Here is a 20,572-nt window from a genome sequence, read left to right on the forward strand (position 1 = left end):
TGTCTTGCTAGTTGTTTGGCATAGGGTGTCCAGCACTGTAGCTTGCTGGTCGTTGAGTGAAGCTGGGTCTTGATGTTGAGATGGAGATCTCTGAGAGATTTTCGCCATTTGGTATTACGTGGAGCTGGGAGGTCTCTTGTGGACCAGTGTCCTGAAGTTGGCTCTCCCACCTCAGAGGCACAGCCCTGATGCCTGGCTGGAGCACCAAGAGCCTTTCATCCACATGGCTCAGAATAAAAGGGAGAAAAAATAGAAAGAAAGAAAGCAAGAGGATAAAATAAAATAAAATAAAGCTATTATAATAAAAAATAAGAAAAAAATTATTAAGAAAAAATTTACTAAGAAAAAAATTTTTAAGTAAAAAAAAAATGTGGACGGACCGAACCCTAGGACAAATGGTGAAAGCAAAGCTATACAGAGAAAATCTCACCCAGAAGCATACACACATACACTCACAAAAAAGGAAAAGGGGAAAAAGTAATACATCCTGCTCCCAAAGTCCACCTCCTGAATTTGGGATGATTCGTTGTCTATTTAGGTATTCCACAGATGCAGGGTACATCAAGTTGTTTGTGGAGCTTTAATCCACTGCTCTTGAGGCTGCTGGGAGAGATTTCCCTTTCTCTTCTTTGTTCGCACAGCTCCCGGGGTTCAGCATTGGATTTGGACCCGCCTCTGCGTGTAGGTCGCCTGAGGGCGTCTGTTCTTCGCTCACACAGGACGGGGTTAAAGGAGCAGCTACTTCGGGAGCTCTGGCTCACTCAGGCCGTGGGGAGGGAGGGGTATGGATGCGGGGCGAGCCTGCAGCGGCAGAGGCCGGCGGGAAGTTGCAGCAGCCTGAGGCGCGCCGTGCGTTCTCCCGGGGAAGTTGTCCCTGGATCATGGGACCCTGGCAGTGGCGGGCTGCACAGCCTCCCGGGAGGGGCAGTGTGGAGAGTGACCTGTGCTCGCACACAGGCTTCTTGGTGGCGGCGGCAGCAGCCTTAGCGTCTCATGCCCGTCTCTGGGGTCCACGCTGATAGCCGCGGCTCACGCCTGTCTCTGGAGTTCTTTTAGGCGGCGTTCTGAATCCCCTCTCCTTGCGCCCTGTGAAACAAAGAGGCAAGAAAAAGTCTCTTGCCTCTTCGGCAGATCCAGACCTTTTCCCAGACTCCCTCCCGGCCAGCTGTTGCACACTAGCCCCTTCAGGCTGTGTTCATGCCGCCAACCCCAGTCCTCTCCCTGCGATCTGACCGAAGCCCGAGCCTCAGCTCCCAGCCCCCGCCCACCCCGGCGGCTGAGCAGACAAGCCTCTCGGGCTGGTGAGTGCTGCTCGGCGCTGAGCCTCTGTGCGGGAGTCTCTCCACTTTGCCCTCCACACCCCCGTTGCTGTGCTCTCCTCCGCGGCTCCGAAGCATCCCCCCTCTGCCACCCGCAGTCTCTGCCCGCGAAGGGGCTTCCTAGTGTGTGGAAACCTTTCCTCCTTCACAGCTCCCTCCCACTGGTGCAGGTCCCGGTCCCTATTCTTTTGTCTCTGTTATTTCTTTTTTCTTTTGCCCTACCCAGGTACGTGGGGAGTTTCTTGCCTTTTGGGAGGTCTGACGTCTTCTGCCAGCGTTCAGTGGGTGTTCTGTAGGAGCAGTTCCACGTGTAGATGTATTTCTAATGTATCTGTGGGGAGGAAGGTGATCTCCGCGTCTTACTCTTCCGCCATCTTGCCCAGCGCCCCCTCAGGCTCCTGATGAAGGTGCCGGGCGCAACATCTCTGCTTGCGGCCCGCAGCTGCCCTCTTGGATTAAGCGTCATGCGTGGCCACTGCACCCTGACACCGAGCTTCGGTGCAGGCTCAGCCGTTTCCTTTCTCAGGAGGGACTCTGGTCTGAAGGGCCGGGTGCGAGGCCTCTGCACACTGCCCCCTGGGAGCACGTGAGACTAGACTAAGCACCCAGGAAAAGGGAAGAAAAAAAAGGTTAGACTTTATTGTATTACCCAGTCCCCTTAGAATTGTTAATGGGTTTTGCCGGTGACAGTTGTGCTTTGTGTGTTTTCCAAAAGGAGGGTATTTATTTGATTCCTTGGATAATTTGATGATTTTGAATTACTCAGTCTTTTAGTATTTTCATAAATGCTAAGTGTGGTTTATCTTTTCCTTCTCGAAAAGTGGGAGAAAAGAGTTTATATTTGTTTATAATAGTAAGTAGGGGGTGGGTGCTATTAGAGATCAATGGATCTCTCTTAAAACATGCTATAGTCTTAATGAAATGAGAATAACTGTTCTTGGATTTCCATTGTTTTACTTGGCCACTTTAAATGGTCAGTAACTTATTAAGGGAGTTTACAAAGCTACATTTGGAGGAGGCGTGGATAGAAGCCTAACTATTGTTGTGATTAGTATTTTTTCCTTATTTTCCTCTTATGGGAGCAGTATTTATTCTGTTTTATCATCAGCACCACTGTGCCCCTTAGAAGGCAGTAGCAGAAATGTAAAGGATTCAACACTGCAGTAGCCATAGAGCTTAGGGGGATCCTGACGCCTTGTGAACCTCCCAGATCTGTGCATCTACTCCGGGGACCCCATGACCTCCCACATGCACTGAGCCCTTCGGCTTTAAGCTAGGGAATGTTAGAAGTGTTCCACTGAAGGCCCTGCCTACTTTTTTTCCAGATGGGCTTTTCCTCTGGCTTTGTATTAGTCATTTATTGAATAATAGATCTTGAGTGCCTCCTGTATACCATTTACTTTTGTTAGATCCAGCTCTCAATCCTGTCTCTCTTTAAATCAATGTGGTGGAAATTCTTTAGAACTTTTGTCATATGAATGGACTTTTGCCTCTTTTCCAGTTTAAATATAAACTTCCACTATTTTTACAGTTATTTATGCTTTTCACTGGGAATTTTAAAAGAGTGGGAAATTAAATAAATGAATTTCTAATATCAGCCTTAGTAAGAAGATACCAGTAATTAACCTTAAGGATATTGAATTCAATATAATATTAAATAACATACACAGAGGGAAAGTGGGAATTCGGCTTTGGAAGAAAAGAAAAGATGTATTTCCAACTGGTTCATGAAGCCTTTTCAATACTCTTATCTCTCTAAATCCCCATGGCCCTCTTACCTATTGTTATACTTATAATCAGCCTGTGTGTAGGACGTTTGTGTAGGAGGGGAGTGGACTGAACAATTAGATTATAATCTCTTTAAGAATTAGGACTGTATCATTTAAAAATTAGCATTCATTAGATATTCATTGATTCACTTGTGTACTTTGTATTGATAAAAGTTAGATGGTTTAGCATTATACGCCAGTAAATAGAGAGGAAGCTCAGTGCTAGAAATCTAGAACTGATTTCTTTTGCAGTTTTTCAATTCCACAAATCGTAAAGAGTGCTTGGTGAATGTATTTGCTTGGGAATCCAACTGTTACTCTCTACCAATACATAGTAAATTTTAAAACTATGTAATTTGATCAATAATTGTTTTTTCTTCATCTAAAAACATAGCTCTTGATATTATATGATCCAATGCATAAGTAATCATGCATATTTGTCTAAATACATTACAAATTTTTATTTTTAGTTAAGAGTTACCATTGTTTGACTGTAAAGATCCCTCATGATCTACAGAACTCTGAGTATTTTGCTTCTCTTTTTCCAGGCCCTGCTTTTATCTAATGTTTCTAGAAAAAAGTTTTCCACTGGGGAAATTATTAACTTGATGTCAGCAGATGCCCAGCAGCTCATGGACTTGACCGCAAACATCAATCTCCTTTGGTCAGCTCCTTTTCAGATCCTGATGGCCATATCATTCCTTTGGCAAGAACTGGGTCCAGCGGTGTTAGCAGGGGTGGCAGTCCTTGTGTTTGTTATCCCAATGAATGCTTTAGTTGCAAATAGAATGAAAAAGCTGAAGGTAAGAATGTGATTGCCTCAAGTTACATGTGTCCAACAGAAGTTGAGTTTCCTGACTTGAGTTGATAATAATCATCGAGCTAACTCTCTAAATATGGAAAATAGAGGTTATAAATGGAAATAATCCAAATTTATCATTCATTTATTCAACCAATATTGATTGGGCATCTATCCTGTGCCAGGCAAAGAAAGTACAGCAGTGAGGAGAACTGACAAGTTTCAGCTCTCATTATGCTATTGGGGGAGACAGGCATCAAGCAAGTAAATAAATAGGTATATAGGATAATGCCTGGTGCTAATTTGTGTATGAAGAGAGCTAAATTAGTATAAGGTGATAGAGTAACAAAGGGTGTCATTCCACATGCAGGGGCCAGGACATCCTCAGGAAGGCTATGATATATCTGAAGGGTAGGGTAGAAATCCATGTGGATGTCTGAGAAAAAGATATATCAAGCAAAGGGAATAGCGTGTGCACAGCCTAGAGACAGAGGTATGCTTGGTCTGTCTGAAGAACTGGCAAGGAGGCTAGTGGGCTAAAGTGAGCAAGGAGTGACTGCATGCAGCAAGTGGGCAGTAAATGCTTAACTGAATTAATTTTAATATTCTTCCTCTACATTCAGTCATTCATTCATCTTACTATCAATATATTTTTGACATCTGCCTTTTGCAATAGATTGTACACTATGCTCTACTCTAGGAATGGAAGAACAAGACTAGTTCAGTGCTCTGAAGGAGACCACACTGTAATGGGAGAGACAGATGGTTTCACATGTTAAAGTAACAAACAGATGCAGATGTATTGCTTATGACATTTTATTATTTTAAATGGATAAAAGATTAACGGTATCTATGTACTGACATGGAAATGCATCAGTCATTATTAGAGGAAAAGTAAATTAAGAAACACATATGAATATGTTATATGTATATATATATGTGTAGGTCATGCATGGGTGTGTGTGTGTATAAGATCCAGTTTTTAAAATGTGACTATACCTATGCACATGGATATGACAGAGGTAAATAAATGAAGACATATAAATATAGATTTAAATGTATTTGTATAAGTATAAAAATAACTTAGAGATAAAGCACCAGTCTTTTAAGAATAGTTGCCTCTAAAGAGAAATTGGATGGAAGAAGGGGAGATTTTTTTACTTATTACTTTCATACATTTAGGTGCTGAAAATTTATACCTTCTTTTATATTTTTCTGAATTTTTCAAATAATTACCAAAAAGATTAGGCTTTAAAGATGAGAAATAGAAAATAACATATGATTATAAAATAATTACAAATTACTAAACACGCTAGTATTTAGAATAACAGGTTTTTCAGTGAATACTTTTAAACTAATTTTTAAAAAATATTCTGGATTTTAAATAATTGTAAGTCAAATTTTTAGGAACGGAATTACATTTTCAGGACCTTAATCTAGAGCCCTAAAACATCCAAAGAGACTCCAATATTATATACAAATATTCCAAACAGAAAATATGCTTTAATCATACAAACAATATTAAGGATATTAACTTGTAAATGTGTACTTTGTTAGATATACAAATACTTATTATTATAAATAAAATAATTGTGGCAGTATTATTGGAGGAAATCCTTAAGAAGCAATACCTAAACAATAATAAGTATAAAATAATATAAATATTAAGCATTTGAATAAATGTATAATACTTATATAATGTTTGCAAAAAAACCAGTATTTGAAAATATACATTTTAATCACTCTAATTTCCAAAGTACTAATAACATTCAAGATAGTATACTTAAAATATAGAAACTTTTATTTATATATATATATAATTGATAGAGTTTGGGGAATTTTATCCCATTTTAATAGAATATGGATATTATTTTATCATTACATTCTAAATAACTATTATATTTTCTAATCTTTTGGAAAATGTCCACCTTGTTTTTATCCTACTGCTGGCTACTTCTAAGTTTATAATGTCTATTTATAACTATTTTCTAACATTATCAACAGAATAATATTGGATGAACATTATAAGATGGTTTTATGTAAAATATTATATAAAATAGAGGAAATACATTGTATTTTTAAAAATAGCTATGGTCATGTCAATTAAAGTATTAGCAACTCTCGTCAAATATACTTTCATTTTCTTTCCCTTACATAGAAAAGCCAAACGAAGAACAAAGACAAACAGATAAAACTGCTCAATGAAATTTTACATGGAATTAAGGTAATATAAAAAGAGCATGCCTTTAATTTAACTATTTAGAATATAGCAATGAGTTAAACAATAAATGAATTTTTTAGCATTCTCAATATCAAAGTAATGATATAAGTATAATTTTTGAGGGAGTATTTTAGATTTCAGGTGTATAGGAATTCTTATTGTTGAAATAACATTTAAATAAAGCCAAATAAAATGCAGGTTTTTTTTTTTTTTGATTCTCAACCAACAACTAAACACAAATATCCCAAAAGATACAAACTATTACTTGTTTCAAGGGTAGAAGAGATGGGATGAAGCAGGGCAGAGTGACAGTACCATTGTCATCAGTGTGAAGGCAGATTTATACGGGGTTCTTTTACTCAGAATAGAAATGATCATACAAATGCTAGTCTATGAAAGGTGTGTTACAGGTTATTTGTTCCCTAGAAAAGCTACCCCCACTCCACACCACTAACATTTTCTCTGTGATAAAATGAGTGAAACCTTGTGAACTTTTGTATAGAGATCTTCCTCAATTTACAATGGGGCTATATCCTGATAAACCCATCATAAGCTGAAAATATCCTTAAGTCGAAAATGCATTTAATACACCTAACATACCGAATATCATAGCTTAGCCTAGCCTAAACATGCTCAGATCACTTACATTAGACTACAGTTGGGCAAAATCATCTAACACAGAGCCTATTTTATAATAAAGTGTTGAAAAGTTCATTAATTTATTGAATACTCTACTGAAAGTGAGAAACAGAATGGTAGTATGGTTGCAGAATGGTTGCAAGTGTATCGGTTGTTTACCCTCTGGGCTGTGTGACTGCCCAGCGTCACGACAGAGTATTATACCACGTATCACTAACCCGGGAAAAGATCAAAATCCAGAATTGGAGGTGCAGTTTCCATTGAATGAGCATTGCTTTTGCACCATCCTAAAGTGGAAAAATCCTAAATTGAATCATTGTAAATTGGAGACCTTCTGTATATAATTTCAATCCTATTGCACTTGGATTATAGTTTACCAGATTTTTCTAAAGCACAAGATTTGCAGAGTTTACATGGAATTTCCTTCTGACATTTAAAACTGCATAGGAGGGGCTTCCTTGGTGGCGCAGTGGGTGAGAATCTGCCTGCCAATGCAGGGGACATGGGTTCGAGCCCTGGTCTGGGAAGATCCCACATGCCGCGGAGCAACTGGGCCCGTGAGCCACAACCGCTGAGCCTGCGCGTCTGGAGCCTGTGCTCCGCAACGGGAGAGGCCGCGACAGTGAGAGGCCCGCGCACCGCGATGGAGTGGCCCCCGCTCGTCACAACTAGAGAAAGCCCATGCACAGAAAAGAAGACCCAACACAGCCAAAAATAAATAAATACATAAATAAATAAATTAGAAAAAAACAACAAAAAACCAAAGAAAACTGCATAGGACGTTCCCTCTGTCTGGTGCATCTATCATTATATACACAGAATAAACCCATTATATGTACCCATTGATTCACCTTAGAATCAATAAATGATATACTGTATAGTGCTGTGTAGAATTTTTACAAAAATATAAATTACTTAAGTGAAAGACATTGTTAGATTGAAGATACCTTGAAAGGAGGCTAATGTCCATTTAATCATCTGAACTTTAGAATAGCAATAAGTAACTCTGAAATTTAACTCAGATTATTCAATAAGGTCACACATCCCCAAAGTATATGATCCAGATGCATCTTGCACGTCTTGGTGGGTTAATTGAGAGCCCCTGCATCCATTAGAAAGTAGAGTGATGTATGTTTATAGGTTTTAAGTATTGATATTCATAAAAGGAAATTTGTATTATCAGTAGGACTAGGACAGTGTAGATAAAATAAAAGAAAATTTCCTCAAGATCTAAGCAAAGTTCAAGACTTAAAATAGCAGTCCCAGTAGTAAATACACTAGAATATTGGTAGAGGTCCAAGTGGCAATCAATTAGGATAGTTTAAAGGTGTGAGCAGTTTGCATCCTTGGAGTCTGAAAACAGGTGTCATAGAGCCTCTATTTGATAATGATAATATATTAGCATTTATTGAACATTTTCTGTGTGTCATGCACTGTGCCTATCACTTTATATCTGTTTCCTCATATAATTCTTATAAACCTCAAGAAAAAGATTTCTCATCTTCATTTTACAAATAAGGAAACAAAGTATCTGAGCAGGTAAGGGTCATGTCTAAGTTCACAGAGCTGGTGAGAGATTATTAGGGATCTCCAGAGAAGCAGGACTAATAGGACAGATAGACATTAGATAGATAGATAGATAGATAGATAGATAGATAGATAGATAGATAGATAGATAGATAGATAAAGATTTATTTTAAGGAATTGGCTTATGATTATGGGGGCTGGCAAGTGTGAAATCTGTTGAGCAGCCTGGAAATTCCAGCAGGAGTTGATGTTGCCATCTTGAGTCTGGAAGCAGAATTCCTTCCTTCTCAGGGAACCTCAGTTTTTTCTCTTAAGATCTTCAACTGATTGGATGAGGCCAACCCATTTAATGGAGGGTAATCTGCTTTATTTACAGTCTGATGACTTAAATGTTAATCAGATCTAAAAATTACCTTCACAGCAACATCTAGACTGGTGTTTAATCAAAGAACTGGGCAACATAACATAGCCAAATTAACACAGAAAATTAATCATCACAAAGAGACAGAGCTGGAATTTGAATGTAGGTCTATCTCACTCTAAACCATATGTGGTGAGCCATTGTATGATTCTGCTTCTGCATGTTTTCCATCTCAGAAAATAGTTTACAGTCTCAGAACACCAGTAACCTTTCAGAAAATGGCTTGAAGTCCCAAGACATCAGTTTTCAAGAAATTGGGAGACCAAGGAGAGAAGCTTAGATATTTAGAAATGGGAAGAGAACAGAACTGAGAGTTGGACCAGCAGGAAAATTGACAGGATTAAGCTACATAGAAACTGCTATGGAGATCATGCCAGGAACTGGGATGTTGCCAAAGTCTGGCTCAAGAATAAGCTACTGGTGGGTAAGAGAGACATAAGCCTGGGGACATGGTGATTTCCTCCCCCAACCCACCCCAAAAAAACACAATTCAAGGAAGTGTTTTGACTCAGTTGAAAACAGGAGAAATTTTCTTTACTTTATAGGTAACATCTTTTTTTTTCACCTACACAATTATGTGAGTGTGTGTATGTGTTATAGTGTGTGTATTTGTATGTGTGCATGTTTTTATTCCTTCTATGATATTGATGGTCAAACAGTCATTGTCTGACTTCTTTACAGATCCTTAAACTTTATGCATGGGAACACTCCTATAAAAAGAAGATTATTGAAATTCGGGAACAGGAATTGGAAGTTCAAAAATCAGCTGGGTATCTTGCTGTATTTTCTATGCTGACTTTAACTTGCATTCCATTCTTTGTGAGTGTGTGTATTATTTCTTGTTTTGATTTTCAAATTTGATTTGCAGATTCACCTTCAAATTACCTGGAATTAAGGTGTCCAAAGTGAAATCTTTATCTGAATTTAAATTAAAAACATATGCAGTCATTAACCTATGGAGATAAGAGAATGAAAGTTTTAAAGAAGGGGAAAATTTTTTTGGTGCATTCTGTATTTTTTATATATAATAAGATTTTATATCTTTGTAAATTTCTTATAGATTGAACATATGCCATCCTCATTCTTAAAAAATATAAGCTGTATTTCAGAGTTCCATTTCAGCTCTAAAATTTTTTGATTTTCATGATTAATCCCTTTTAAGCAAGACCCTAAGTCACACTACATAGAGTTGGGAAGGGAAGTTATCTAAACATTTATTGAGTGTTTCTACTGTTTACCAGACAAGTTATATGCATTGCTTTATTTCATTCTTGAAATAATAAGGCATTACTTTTCTCATTTCACAAAAGGAAATGGAAATATTGATAGTTTGGAAACATCCTCAAAGTTATAGAATTAGTATTTGTAGGTGAATTGATATGAACTGAGGTCATTCTCCTTCTGTCACTTCATACAAATATTTGGAATCTCAAGCTATTTAAAGAGTATAAATTGCCTTGAAATATGAAGCAGCAGCTGAAAACCAAAGGATAAGAAAACTACATATACCTGAAGCATCAATTTTAACCAAAGTTACCACTCTCAGTGGTGATGGGGTCAGGGAACATTCTATATGTCTCCCCTGTTGTTAATTTAAAATATTATTATTTTTTATTCAAACAAACATGTGGGTATTATGAAAGTAAAAGCAATATTTACATTTGGAATACTTTAGTAGAAATGTCCAAAAAACATTTGTTTAAGACAGTCCTATGTACATGATAAATAATCAATACATTCTCACGCATAAATGAACTTTTCTGCCTTTTCTAAATGAAACTTACGTGAGTAAATATAAATCTTATCAGTCATGATTTATTTATGCCTTCCTCAGTTAATACTAAGACACAGAGAAAGTATAATTATTGAATATGAGACAGAAGGTATGCACACATCACTGGAAAAAATTTACATAAAACTTCTCCACTTTGAAAAAAGATGAACTACTCTGTTTTAAATGGGAATAATTACTCTAGTGAAAATACGATATGTCAAAGAAGGGAGCTAGACCACATGTTCATAGGATGTCATTATCTAAGATACACAATTGTATGATCTGTACTAAACATTGATTTCATATCCTTCTGCAGTAGTACTGAATACTACTGAATTTTGGTAAACAGCAACAATAAAGGTTATTAAAATTTTCTTTCCTAATTTTGAGTCTCTAACTCATAATTGAATAATTGAAGATAATAACATATCTCTATTTTTAAGGTGTCCCTGGCAACATTTGGCGTCTATTTCTTACTGGACGAAGGCAACATTTTAACAGCCACTAAAGTGTTCACATCTATGTCTTTGTTTAATATTTTGAGGCTTCCTCTGTTTGATTTACCAATGGTGATCTCAGCTGTGGTCCAGGTACATCCAAAGTATCCTTAAACTGAGAATCATTTCTCTACTGAAATCTATGGTTTTGCATATTTCATTTCTTTGTCTTTTTTTTTAATTTCACTTTTTGTAGTTGCTTTACACGGCTTTCAAAATTAAGCTCCCTGAATTAATGAGCAATAAAGAACATTATAGAATGGAAGGAATCATGTCTTCTTTGCCTGTGCTTCTCTTCTATAAAAATGGCTTTTAAGCGTCTTTTCAATAGAAAGTCAATTGACTTTCTTTTCAAGTCAATTGAAAATGACTTTTCAGTATGTGATACTGTTTTCTTTGCTAAGTGTTAGTTTCTTTTATTTAGCTTTTTAAAATTTGGTGTTTGACACTACGTCATTAAACGGTTCATTTTCTGTTTTCAGTTGAAAAATTTTTAACTAGGTGCTTTGCACAGAGCTGGATCTGAATTTTCCCAGGGTTCAGCAGCATTTCATCTGTACTGAATGAATAAACCAGGGAGAAAAGTGCATTGATAATATCAGTCTGCCAACAAACCTTGTATGAGGTATCTGGTTCAGCCTGCTTTTATTGTAATCTCCAGTTGCTAGAGGCTCTTTAGATGCTATAATGAGTAGAAGGAGGCTAAAACCACAGGGAATCCAAAGAACTAAGTTCCTTCATCCCTTTGCCCTGAGATTTTCTCAGTTAAATTTTTTTGATATCAGGTTTGGGCATTCCCCCATCAAATCCTTTTCAAGTCTGTGTTCATAAACAAAGTGAATCTTTGCTTATTGGAACCAGCTCTTTGATCTAAGAACTTTGCCTTTTAATTTTTAAATTATTTAAATGAAGAGTAACATACTTCTATAGTAAATACCAATTAAGCTATTTTTGTTACATAATACCATTTTTATGTTATTTTACTAATAATGACCAACAGAGGGCGTAGAAGTACTATTGTTGTGATGCTTTTAACACTTGTTTCACAGCACACTTCTCTTAAAGAAAATGTCATTCTTAGAGTAACAGTTTTGTTTTGCTTTTGAAATTAGAATCTAGCTAAAGGTCTGGTATGGCAAAGTGTTTTCCAGCTCCTAGTGGTATGCTACTACTGTCACTAAACAAATAAGGAGAACAATTGTCACACAAAAAAAGAAAGAAAAGAGAAGAAAAAGAAAAAGAACCAGCTCTGCATACTGATATGACACACTTGGTAAACAAAACCACAGCCCAATTACATCTTATCCATTAACAATAGACATTTCCTAGCATAAAGTGAATAAAAATATACTAGAGGTTTCATGCAAGTCAGTTTCAGGGGGAAAAATGATTCTATTTATCATAATTGTAGGTAAACATTTTACAGGTATTTTACTATAACTAAATGTTACTATTGCCAAAACAATCATTTTATTTATGCTCAGAAGCAGAGTTCATTCAACCATCCTGAAGTTGCTTTTAAAAACTAATTTTTCTATAATTATTAATTAATCAGTTATTATGTCTTTACTAGAATGTTAAGGAGGAATTTTGGTTTCTTCTTCTCATGCTTTCCTGCATATATGATATTTGTTTTGATCTTTGATCCTTGAAACTGTTCTTTTTCTTTATAGATGGACTTATTTATAAACATTAAGACAATGCAAACTATGCTTGCTGAATATTTGTATCAATATCTTCAATTTGCATCAAAAAATTTTAATCATACTGTGAATCACAATAAATGCTTTTCAGTTTAACTTGTGCTTGAAACCCCAAAAATTTCATTTGCATTTATTTTGATAGACAAGAATATCATTGGTTCGTTTGGAAGACTTTCTCAACACTGAGGACTTTCATCCTCAAAGTATAGAAACAAAGTACATAGGAGGTCAGCAATTCCTCTTTGTATTCAATACTTATTTGACTTCTAGGCTGAAGACAATTGATTCTAAGATATATTTGTATTTATTTTTTCTTCCTAGATCATGCCATTGGTTTTACAAATGCTTCCTTTTCCTGGGATAAAACAGGGATTCCAATATTAAAAGAGTAAGTCATGGTTTGGGGAAAATTAAAAACAAAAAAATTTTAGCATTGAATTCTATAATGTTCCATGTTTTTATTTTTTAGTGTTTTTAAGCAGAAGATGAATCTATTGGAATTTACAAGATTTTTTTTAAACCTCTCAGTGCACATTTCATTTTTATGGTTGTTTTACTCTCTTTTTTCCCTTTTCATTTCCTCTATTTCCTCTGCAGCATTTGTTGTTGCATTTTGGAAGTTTGGGTGTTTTTGTAGAATAATGTAGGACAATGTGAATAGCAGCAATTTCAGGGATGATACCCAGTGCAGTGATACAGTGACTTGTCTAGGAATATACATTAAAAACAATTATAACAAGAACTTCTTATGTCATCTCTCTCCTTTTCTTGTCATGCAGCTTAAACATAAAGATTCCAGAAGGAGCTTTAGTGGCTGTTATAGGGCAAGTTGGGTCTGGAAAATCATCTCTGCTTTCTGCCGTTCTAGGGGAAATGGAGAAACTTAAAGGAGTAGTCCAAAGAAAGGTAAAGTCAACAATGCATTCTTTTCACATCTCCTAGTGTAATAGGCTACAGCCAGCACATCATTAGTGTCAATAAGAATTTATCAAATTGAATTGAAGATGCAAGTATTTAATGAGCATTTCTAGGTTGTAACAAACATTTAAATTTCCACAGAAATTGATTAACTATGGATGGCTTAGTAAGAGCATTCTGTCCTCCAAGTACTTCAGCAAATCATTTAGGAATGCTTATGGTAATTGTTTGATGATATTAACTAAATTGAAACCAATTATAGAGAAACGAATGTGATTTATAATGTAATTTGATTAGGTTTCTAATTATCATTCACTGCAATGTTTCCTAAGTAATTACGGCAGTTCCATTTCTAAGAAATCTTGTAGTTGCTCATGAGAAGGACCTTTGACCTAGAAAAACCTCAGGAAAATAATAATATTAATAGCTTACATTTAAATTTAAGCCTTTGGACTAAGGAGAGGTCTACTCCAAGCCATTTGTTTTATTCTTAAAGGTCAGTAGGAATAAGAATTCAAGAAGTTCTTCATCCGCTTTTTCTTCTTTGAAATACTAGACTATCTAATGAGTTTTTCCTTAGACCTAACTAACTCTTAGGTAAAATACTACCTATTCGCTCCTCTCACATCCGACAAGATGGAGAAGCTCTATGGATCTGAAACCAGTGTCTTCACAGTTTTTCTCTCGAGGAAAATCAACTCCAAATCTTTTTATTTTTTGTTCATAATATATCTTTCCTCATGTCTTTATATCTTTCCTGACTCCAGTTCTTTAGTGATTATTTATTTCTCTCTCAGCATTGCTATTTCTTAGTTTGGAATCAAGTATGATTTTTAGGACTTTTTCTGATAAGATTACACTTAATGAATATCGCTACTTTTTAACTTTAAGTACCCTATCTTTGTCTCCTTATGCTCTTCCTAATGATTACAATCAGCCATTTGTCTGTCGATCAAGATGACTATAACTTTTCCTAGGCCAGTAAGTATCCTTTAAAAATATAATGCTTGTCATGTTGATTTTATTATCGTTCAGTTTCTTTGGCTAATTTCACAAAGCAATTATTGACCACATACTATGTGCCTAGCACTTAGTACCAGTGAAATAAACATGAATAGGATATGCTACTCTTCTTACAGAGTTCATAGTCTAGTGAGGGAGATACTAAGGTCAATTACAACAAGTATTTAAATTAGATTTTTAAAATGAAACAGTATAAAAACAACAAATTCTGCTTTAAAGAGAAAAATAATCAGAAAGTTGGTACCCTTTTATTTAATCTTGAAAAATAATTAGGAGTTTATCAAGATAAAAACAGTATCAAGTCTAGGTTTCACCTGATGCATAAATGATAATAATAAGCTTGACAGGTTAAGGAGTAGATTGAATAAGATAATGTGCAAAGACCTAGACTAGTTCTTGGCATAGAGTCAGCTGGCTCCCTATGAATTTTTATGGTTATTGTTATCTTCATCATGATTGTTGGGGTACTCATGGTAAGATTTAAAGATTATTTCTGATACCTTTGAGAATTCGTAATTAAGAAAGTGTTCATGGTGATAATAGAAACCATAACATTGCTATTACTAATCATAAAGCAGAGAGGACATACTTTGTTTATGTTAAGCTAGGGTTGTCAAAGAGAAACAATATTATCTGTCTGTGTAATTGGCCGCATTGTTCTTTAGGAAGCTTGTTGGTCTGGATCAGTGGAGGATTTGAGGTACCACACCCTGAATTATTTCTGAAAACATTTTAAATCCTAAATATATGTGTCATCCTGATTATATCTAATTTAGTAGTAATAATCATAATGATGGCATGGCCAACTTAACATTTAGTATTTATAAGGTGATCTTGTTTACATCTTTCTGTTTCTCAAGGTTTCACATGAGCACTTTTTTGAGGCATATCATTCCAATGTTCAAATTCTAAGATCCCCTAGTCTCAGTTTCTAAGGCTTACATCACACATCATTCATGCAGAGTATCCAGTATTCAGTGTTCTTTGATAAAACATCAGAGATTTAGAGCCCATTTTTGAATTAGCAAAACTTCTATTGTAGTTTTATTATTAAGAATGAAATGAAACAAAAACATTTTCATTTGTGTGTGAGATGCAACTGATAATTATAATGATAATAAAAGGAAAAATTTACATCTCTGTGAAAATTGATCAACTTTTTTTCAGCTGCTGTCATACCAGAGCATCAAGTCCACACCTCTCAATGTAGTATTTAGTTCCTGTTTTATATTATATACCACTTTTCCCTGTTCTGCAATCTTTTCTCCTGTGTTCTTCACCCTCTATTCCCCTAATCTTGACTAATGTATATCAAGCATTCAGAACTTCTATCACCCGAGGACAGATTTAATATGCTATTCTAATCAAAGGTTATTCACTAAGTGAGGCAATTCAAGAGCAATTACTTTTGTGTTCAAGATCAAGTCAGATCAGAATTACATTGTTTTGGCTCAAAAGCCATTCTATGTCTTACATGCTCAACAAGGAGGAATTAAAAGTTAATCTTTGATCTTCAAAGTAGTTGGTAGAAATCAAAAGACTGGTAGTTACACACAGGTCTACGTCAGAAAGTGCTTTAAATGTGTGGTATTGTTACAGAGTGCATAATATTCAAAATACTCAAATCAGTGTTTGGATAGAGTCCGTGGGGCAGATGAAATGGGAGTCTAGTTCAAATACTGGGAGTCCTTTAGAAGACAAGGGCTAGTTAAAAGGGTATTTTATGTAGCAGAGTCATATTCAAGAATAATGTCAAGACATAAAATTATCAAAAAATGAATTTAAGAGCAGTGAGTATGTGGAAGAGAGAGATGTGCTGCCCAGACCCCCCCTTCTAGGAAGGGCTTGCCACCCAGCCTTGGGAGTACATCAGCACCTTCATGCTGGCCTCCTGGGGTCCCACTCTGAAAGGCCAGGCCAGTTCAGCCTAACAGAGAATGACTCTGATGGGTGTTGCACCTCCACAGCTCTCTGGAGGGTTGACCAAATCTTTGTTGGATCTGGATCGCTGTGTGACTTCCTGCTCTACCCAATCCTCCTTCTTCCTTTTCTTTCCTAAGAATTGATCCCAAATAAACGACTTGCACCCCAAATTCAATGTTATGAGCTGAATTGTGTTCCCCCCAAATTCATATGTTGAAGTACTAACCCACAGTACCTGAGAATGTGACTGTATTTGGAGATAAGGTCTTTAAGGAGGTAATAAGTTAAAATAAGGTCAGTAGGGTGGGCCCTAATCCAATATGGCTGATATCTCTATGAGAAGAAGAAATTAGGACACACACACAAAGGGAAGGCCATGTGAAGACTCAGGAGAAGAAAGCCATCTACAAGCTAAGGAGACAGGCCTCAGGAGAAGCCAACCCTGCCAACACCTTGATCTCACACTTGTGAGAAAAGAAATTTCTGTTGTTTAAGCAACCCAGTTCATGGTACCTTGTTAGGGTCGGTAGAGCTGACTAATAAACTCAGTGTCTGCTTCCAGAAAATCCCACCAGACAGGTAACTTTGATAGACACTAGAGTGAAAGTAAATAAAAGGCACAAAGTAACTCATTTGAAGGGGCCTCTAATAAAAATACATAAGATTAAAACAGGATATAAGATTAAAATATAAATAGAATATATTTACATTTAAGAAATAATCTAAATATTTTTAAATTCAATTTAAAGAAGGCAAAACCATGGACTAAATATGTTCCTTTAACGTGGTGCATGCAAGTTCTCCTTTTCCCTTGTTAAGAGTATTTCTTTTATTTATTTCTTCTTTAGGGCTCTGTGGCTTATGTTTCCCAGCAGGCTTGGATTCAGAATTGCATTTTGCAAGAAAACATTCTCTTTGGCTCTGTCATGCAGAAGCAGCTTTATGAGCGAGTTTTGGAAGCCTGTGCTCTCCTTCCCGATTTGGAGCAGTTACCAAATGGAGATCAAACTGAGATTGGAGAAAGAGTAAGGAAAATATATTTTATCTTATGCAGGAATAACATTCCATTCAGCTGTGCTAATAAAATATTTATAGCCTTTTTACTGAGGTCTTGAAGAGCTATACGACTATAATTTTAAAAAGTCATTGTAGAATTCCTATGAAAGAGATGGCCATATTAAGGACGAATAATTATTTATTATTGACTATTTGGAAAACAGATGAAAAATCAGCAGGAAATTCTGTTGTTAGTATCCAAATGGGGGAATGAAAGCCCACCAAGTGGATCATCAATGCTTTGCCTTAGTTGCTGGCATAATGCTGTTCACTATCTAATGAGGGAATAATAGTTTTGTTTCTTGCTGAAGCTCTTGTGCACAAAGTCAAGCCTAGGACAGTAGCAACAGAGCCCCAGTCTCCAGTGGTGGCACCAAGGCCAGGTTCCAGCGAGGCTCTGAGATGATGCTGTTTGAATGTACCTGTTCCATACTTACACCTGCCTGCTTAAGAGGAACTTGTTTCCCAGGCATCGTGTTCTTTGTTCTATTTTATTTTCATCGCATTAATGAATAGTCATTATGCTGCCCAGTGGTTTGGAGTTAAAAATAAAGCAAAACAAAACAAGATATCATGAGCCAAAGTATGAAGCCCGAGAGATGATCCCCAACCCATGACTAAAATCTCCACTAATTAAACATGAATGCAAAAGCAGCCTCTGCCTACGATTCATGTGTACTATGAAGATAAGTAAATAATCCTTAGTGCTTTGAATTTCTGAGAAGAGAGTTAGCATCACATTGTTAGGCATTTTTACCCCAGCTTCAAGTTATTTAATTGTCTTGTTATATAAATTGAAAACTATAGAACAAAACTATAGAAAGGGGAAATATTTAAAATCGAGGGTGTACATTTTGCTGTACATCTGAAACTAACACAACATTGTAAATCAACTATATTTCAATAAAAATTAAAAAAATAAAACCTAGGATGAGGCAAATTTTATCTTTAACTAGACTTACATTGGTTTCATTCATAGCCTGTTACTTTGCAGATGTATTTTCTCAAAGTGTTAAATTGATTTAATTTTTTTGCAACCTCTGTGTTTTTTCTGGAATCTTCACTATCCCTCGGCAAAATGGCACCATAGCTAGAATTATGCAGAAATGTGACTTCTTCTTCAAACTTCTTAATACATATCGAACATTATGTTGATAAAGCCAATCTCTAATAAAATGAAATAGCTAAGTATGTAACTAAAAAATTAAAGGGGGAAAAATTCAAAATGTGAAGTATAGATTTAATATAGTCATTAAATGTTATTGCTACTTATAATTTCTGCTTTTTATATTTTTAAATTAAATTTCTCCCAATCTGATGATGTACTTTAAAATAAACATATAATTGAATATTTCAAAAAGAAATCTGTTTACAGCTGTTTATGAGACAACCAAGATAATGAATGTAGAATTTTCCTCACTTTTATTCATCTTTTTCTTTGGCATTCTTCCACTGAACACAAATAGTTATTAATCTGTTATATGCCCTTATTCTGCAATGGGGTATATAAGGGTGAGCAAAAGAGCTATCAATCACCCAGTCTTCAAGGGACTGCAATCAACTGGATATCTGCCAGTGATATTATCAATTGTCTTTACCAGTATTTATTTGGACACTATGTGCTGGGAATGCAAGGATAAACTAGGCAGGAGCTCACAGGAGGGTGAGACCCTGACATGGGTATTGTCATTTCTAGCAATGGGTGAGTAAACAGGACACTGCAAGACAAGAAGGGAAGGAATGAATCACTTTACTTGGAACTCTGGATAGAAGATTGATTTCAAAGAGGACTTAGAGTGAGTATCTTTTGAGTTGAAAAGGGAGGATATGGGCACCCAAGCAGAGTGTATAGGCTCTGCCCAGATATGAAAAGGCAGGCTAGTCTGCTTGTAGGTCACAGTCACTTGAGAAGGCAGCATTGGGTGAGTGGTTGAAAGATGAGTTAATACCAGAATATAAGTATCTTAGGTTTCTACTAAGGAATTTGCTGATGCTCATGGATGATGGGAAGAGAGTGATATGGGCGTACAAGATTTTTAAGCAAGATGATAACATAATTACAAGATACATGATGACAAGTCAGAGGATGGATTGGAGAGAGGGGTGATTGGATGATAATAGCTAATGTTGATTGTGTCTGTATTCTGTATTGGCTTTGTCCTAAATATTTTACACTCAGTAAATGCTCATGACAAGCCCATGAGTTGGGGGCTGTTATAATCACACACACACACACACACACACTCACACACACACACACACACACATATATACGTATTGTATTACTTTGTATATATTTTTTTCACTCCTGGCTCCCCTGCTAAAATGTGACCTCCTCATGACAGAGGCTCAGTTTCATTTATCTTTAAATCCCAAGTGCTAGCACAGCACCCAGAATATAGGAGATATTTGTGAATAGTAGGAGGATGAGAAAGGCAAAGAAGCAATGACATTTTACAATTATAGGGCACTGGCTAAGTTCTGTGCTGCATGGAGAGCTTTTAAACCAGATCTGTAAACACTAAATATAAAATAAATCAAGTAAATTGGGCCTGGCCCCATAATTCTCCATACATGGCTGTACATGTCGACTTTAATTCTCACACAGAGTGATGTATATTCCTTATTCTTGCTTCTTAGAGTTGTACTTTTGCCAACAAGACTTGTACTAATCTTTCTACAGAAGAAAATAGGACAAGTTGATTGCTGCTTTGGTAATTTAGCTATTATTCTCAGTCTCCTATGTGTCAATTTAAAAATGATCACCAGTGTCAGTACACGGCTGGCAGCCAAAAGTTTTCTTTAACGTTCCACAGGCACAACTTTTCAGAGTTAGGGAACTGGAAATTCTTTTCTCCATAACTGTTAGTATCTACTTTTGAAAGCAAGCAATTAAGATAAAGCAGATATATCTGTTAATTTGCACAAATTAGTGGTACTAGGAAATAGAGGCTTTTGGAATTTTAGGATAAAGAAAGGTTGG

The 20,572-nt window shown here is 36.1% G+C and overlaps 1 protein-coding gene across 1 annotated transcript in view; it reads left to right on the plus strand.

Annotated features, from left to right (window-relative positions):
- Positions 1 to 20,572, plus strand: part of LOC137766010 (multidrug resistance-associated protein 1-like) — an 81,629-nt gene that overhangs the window by 26,105 nt on the left and 34,952 nt on the right. Inside the window, exons 6-13 of the mRNA XM_068545717.1 lie at positions 3,637 to 3,891; positions 6,046 to 6,111; positions 9,377 to 9,514; positions 10,913 to 11,059; positions 12,812 to 12,896; positions 12,991 to 13,057; positions 13,449 to 13,575; positions 17,382 to 17,558. Of these exons, the coding sequence (XP_068401818.1) occupies positions 3,637 to 3,891; positions 6,046 to 6,111; positions 9,377 to 9,514; positions 10,913 to 11,059; positions 12,812 to 12,896; positions 12,991 to 13,057; positions 13,449 to 13,575; positions 17,382 to 17,558 (1,062 nt within the window). The remainder of the gene's footprint in view (positions 1 to 3,636; positions 3,892 to 6,045; positions 6,112 to 9,376; positions 9,515 to 10,912; positions 11,060 to 12,811; positions 12,897 to 12,990; positions 13,058 to 13,448; positions 13,576 to 17,381; positions 17,559 to 20,572) is intronic.

The sequence above is a fragment of the Eschrichtius robustus genome, chromosome 6, assembly GCF_028021215.1.
Source record: "Eschrichtius robustus isolate mEscRob2 chromosome 6, mEscRob2.pri, whole genome shotgun sequence".
Lineage (NCBI taxonomy): Eukaryota > Metazoa > Chordata > Mammalia > Artiodactyla > Eschrichtiidae > Eschrichtius > Eschrichtius robustus.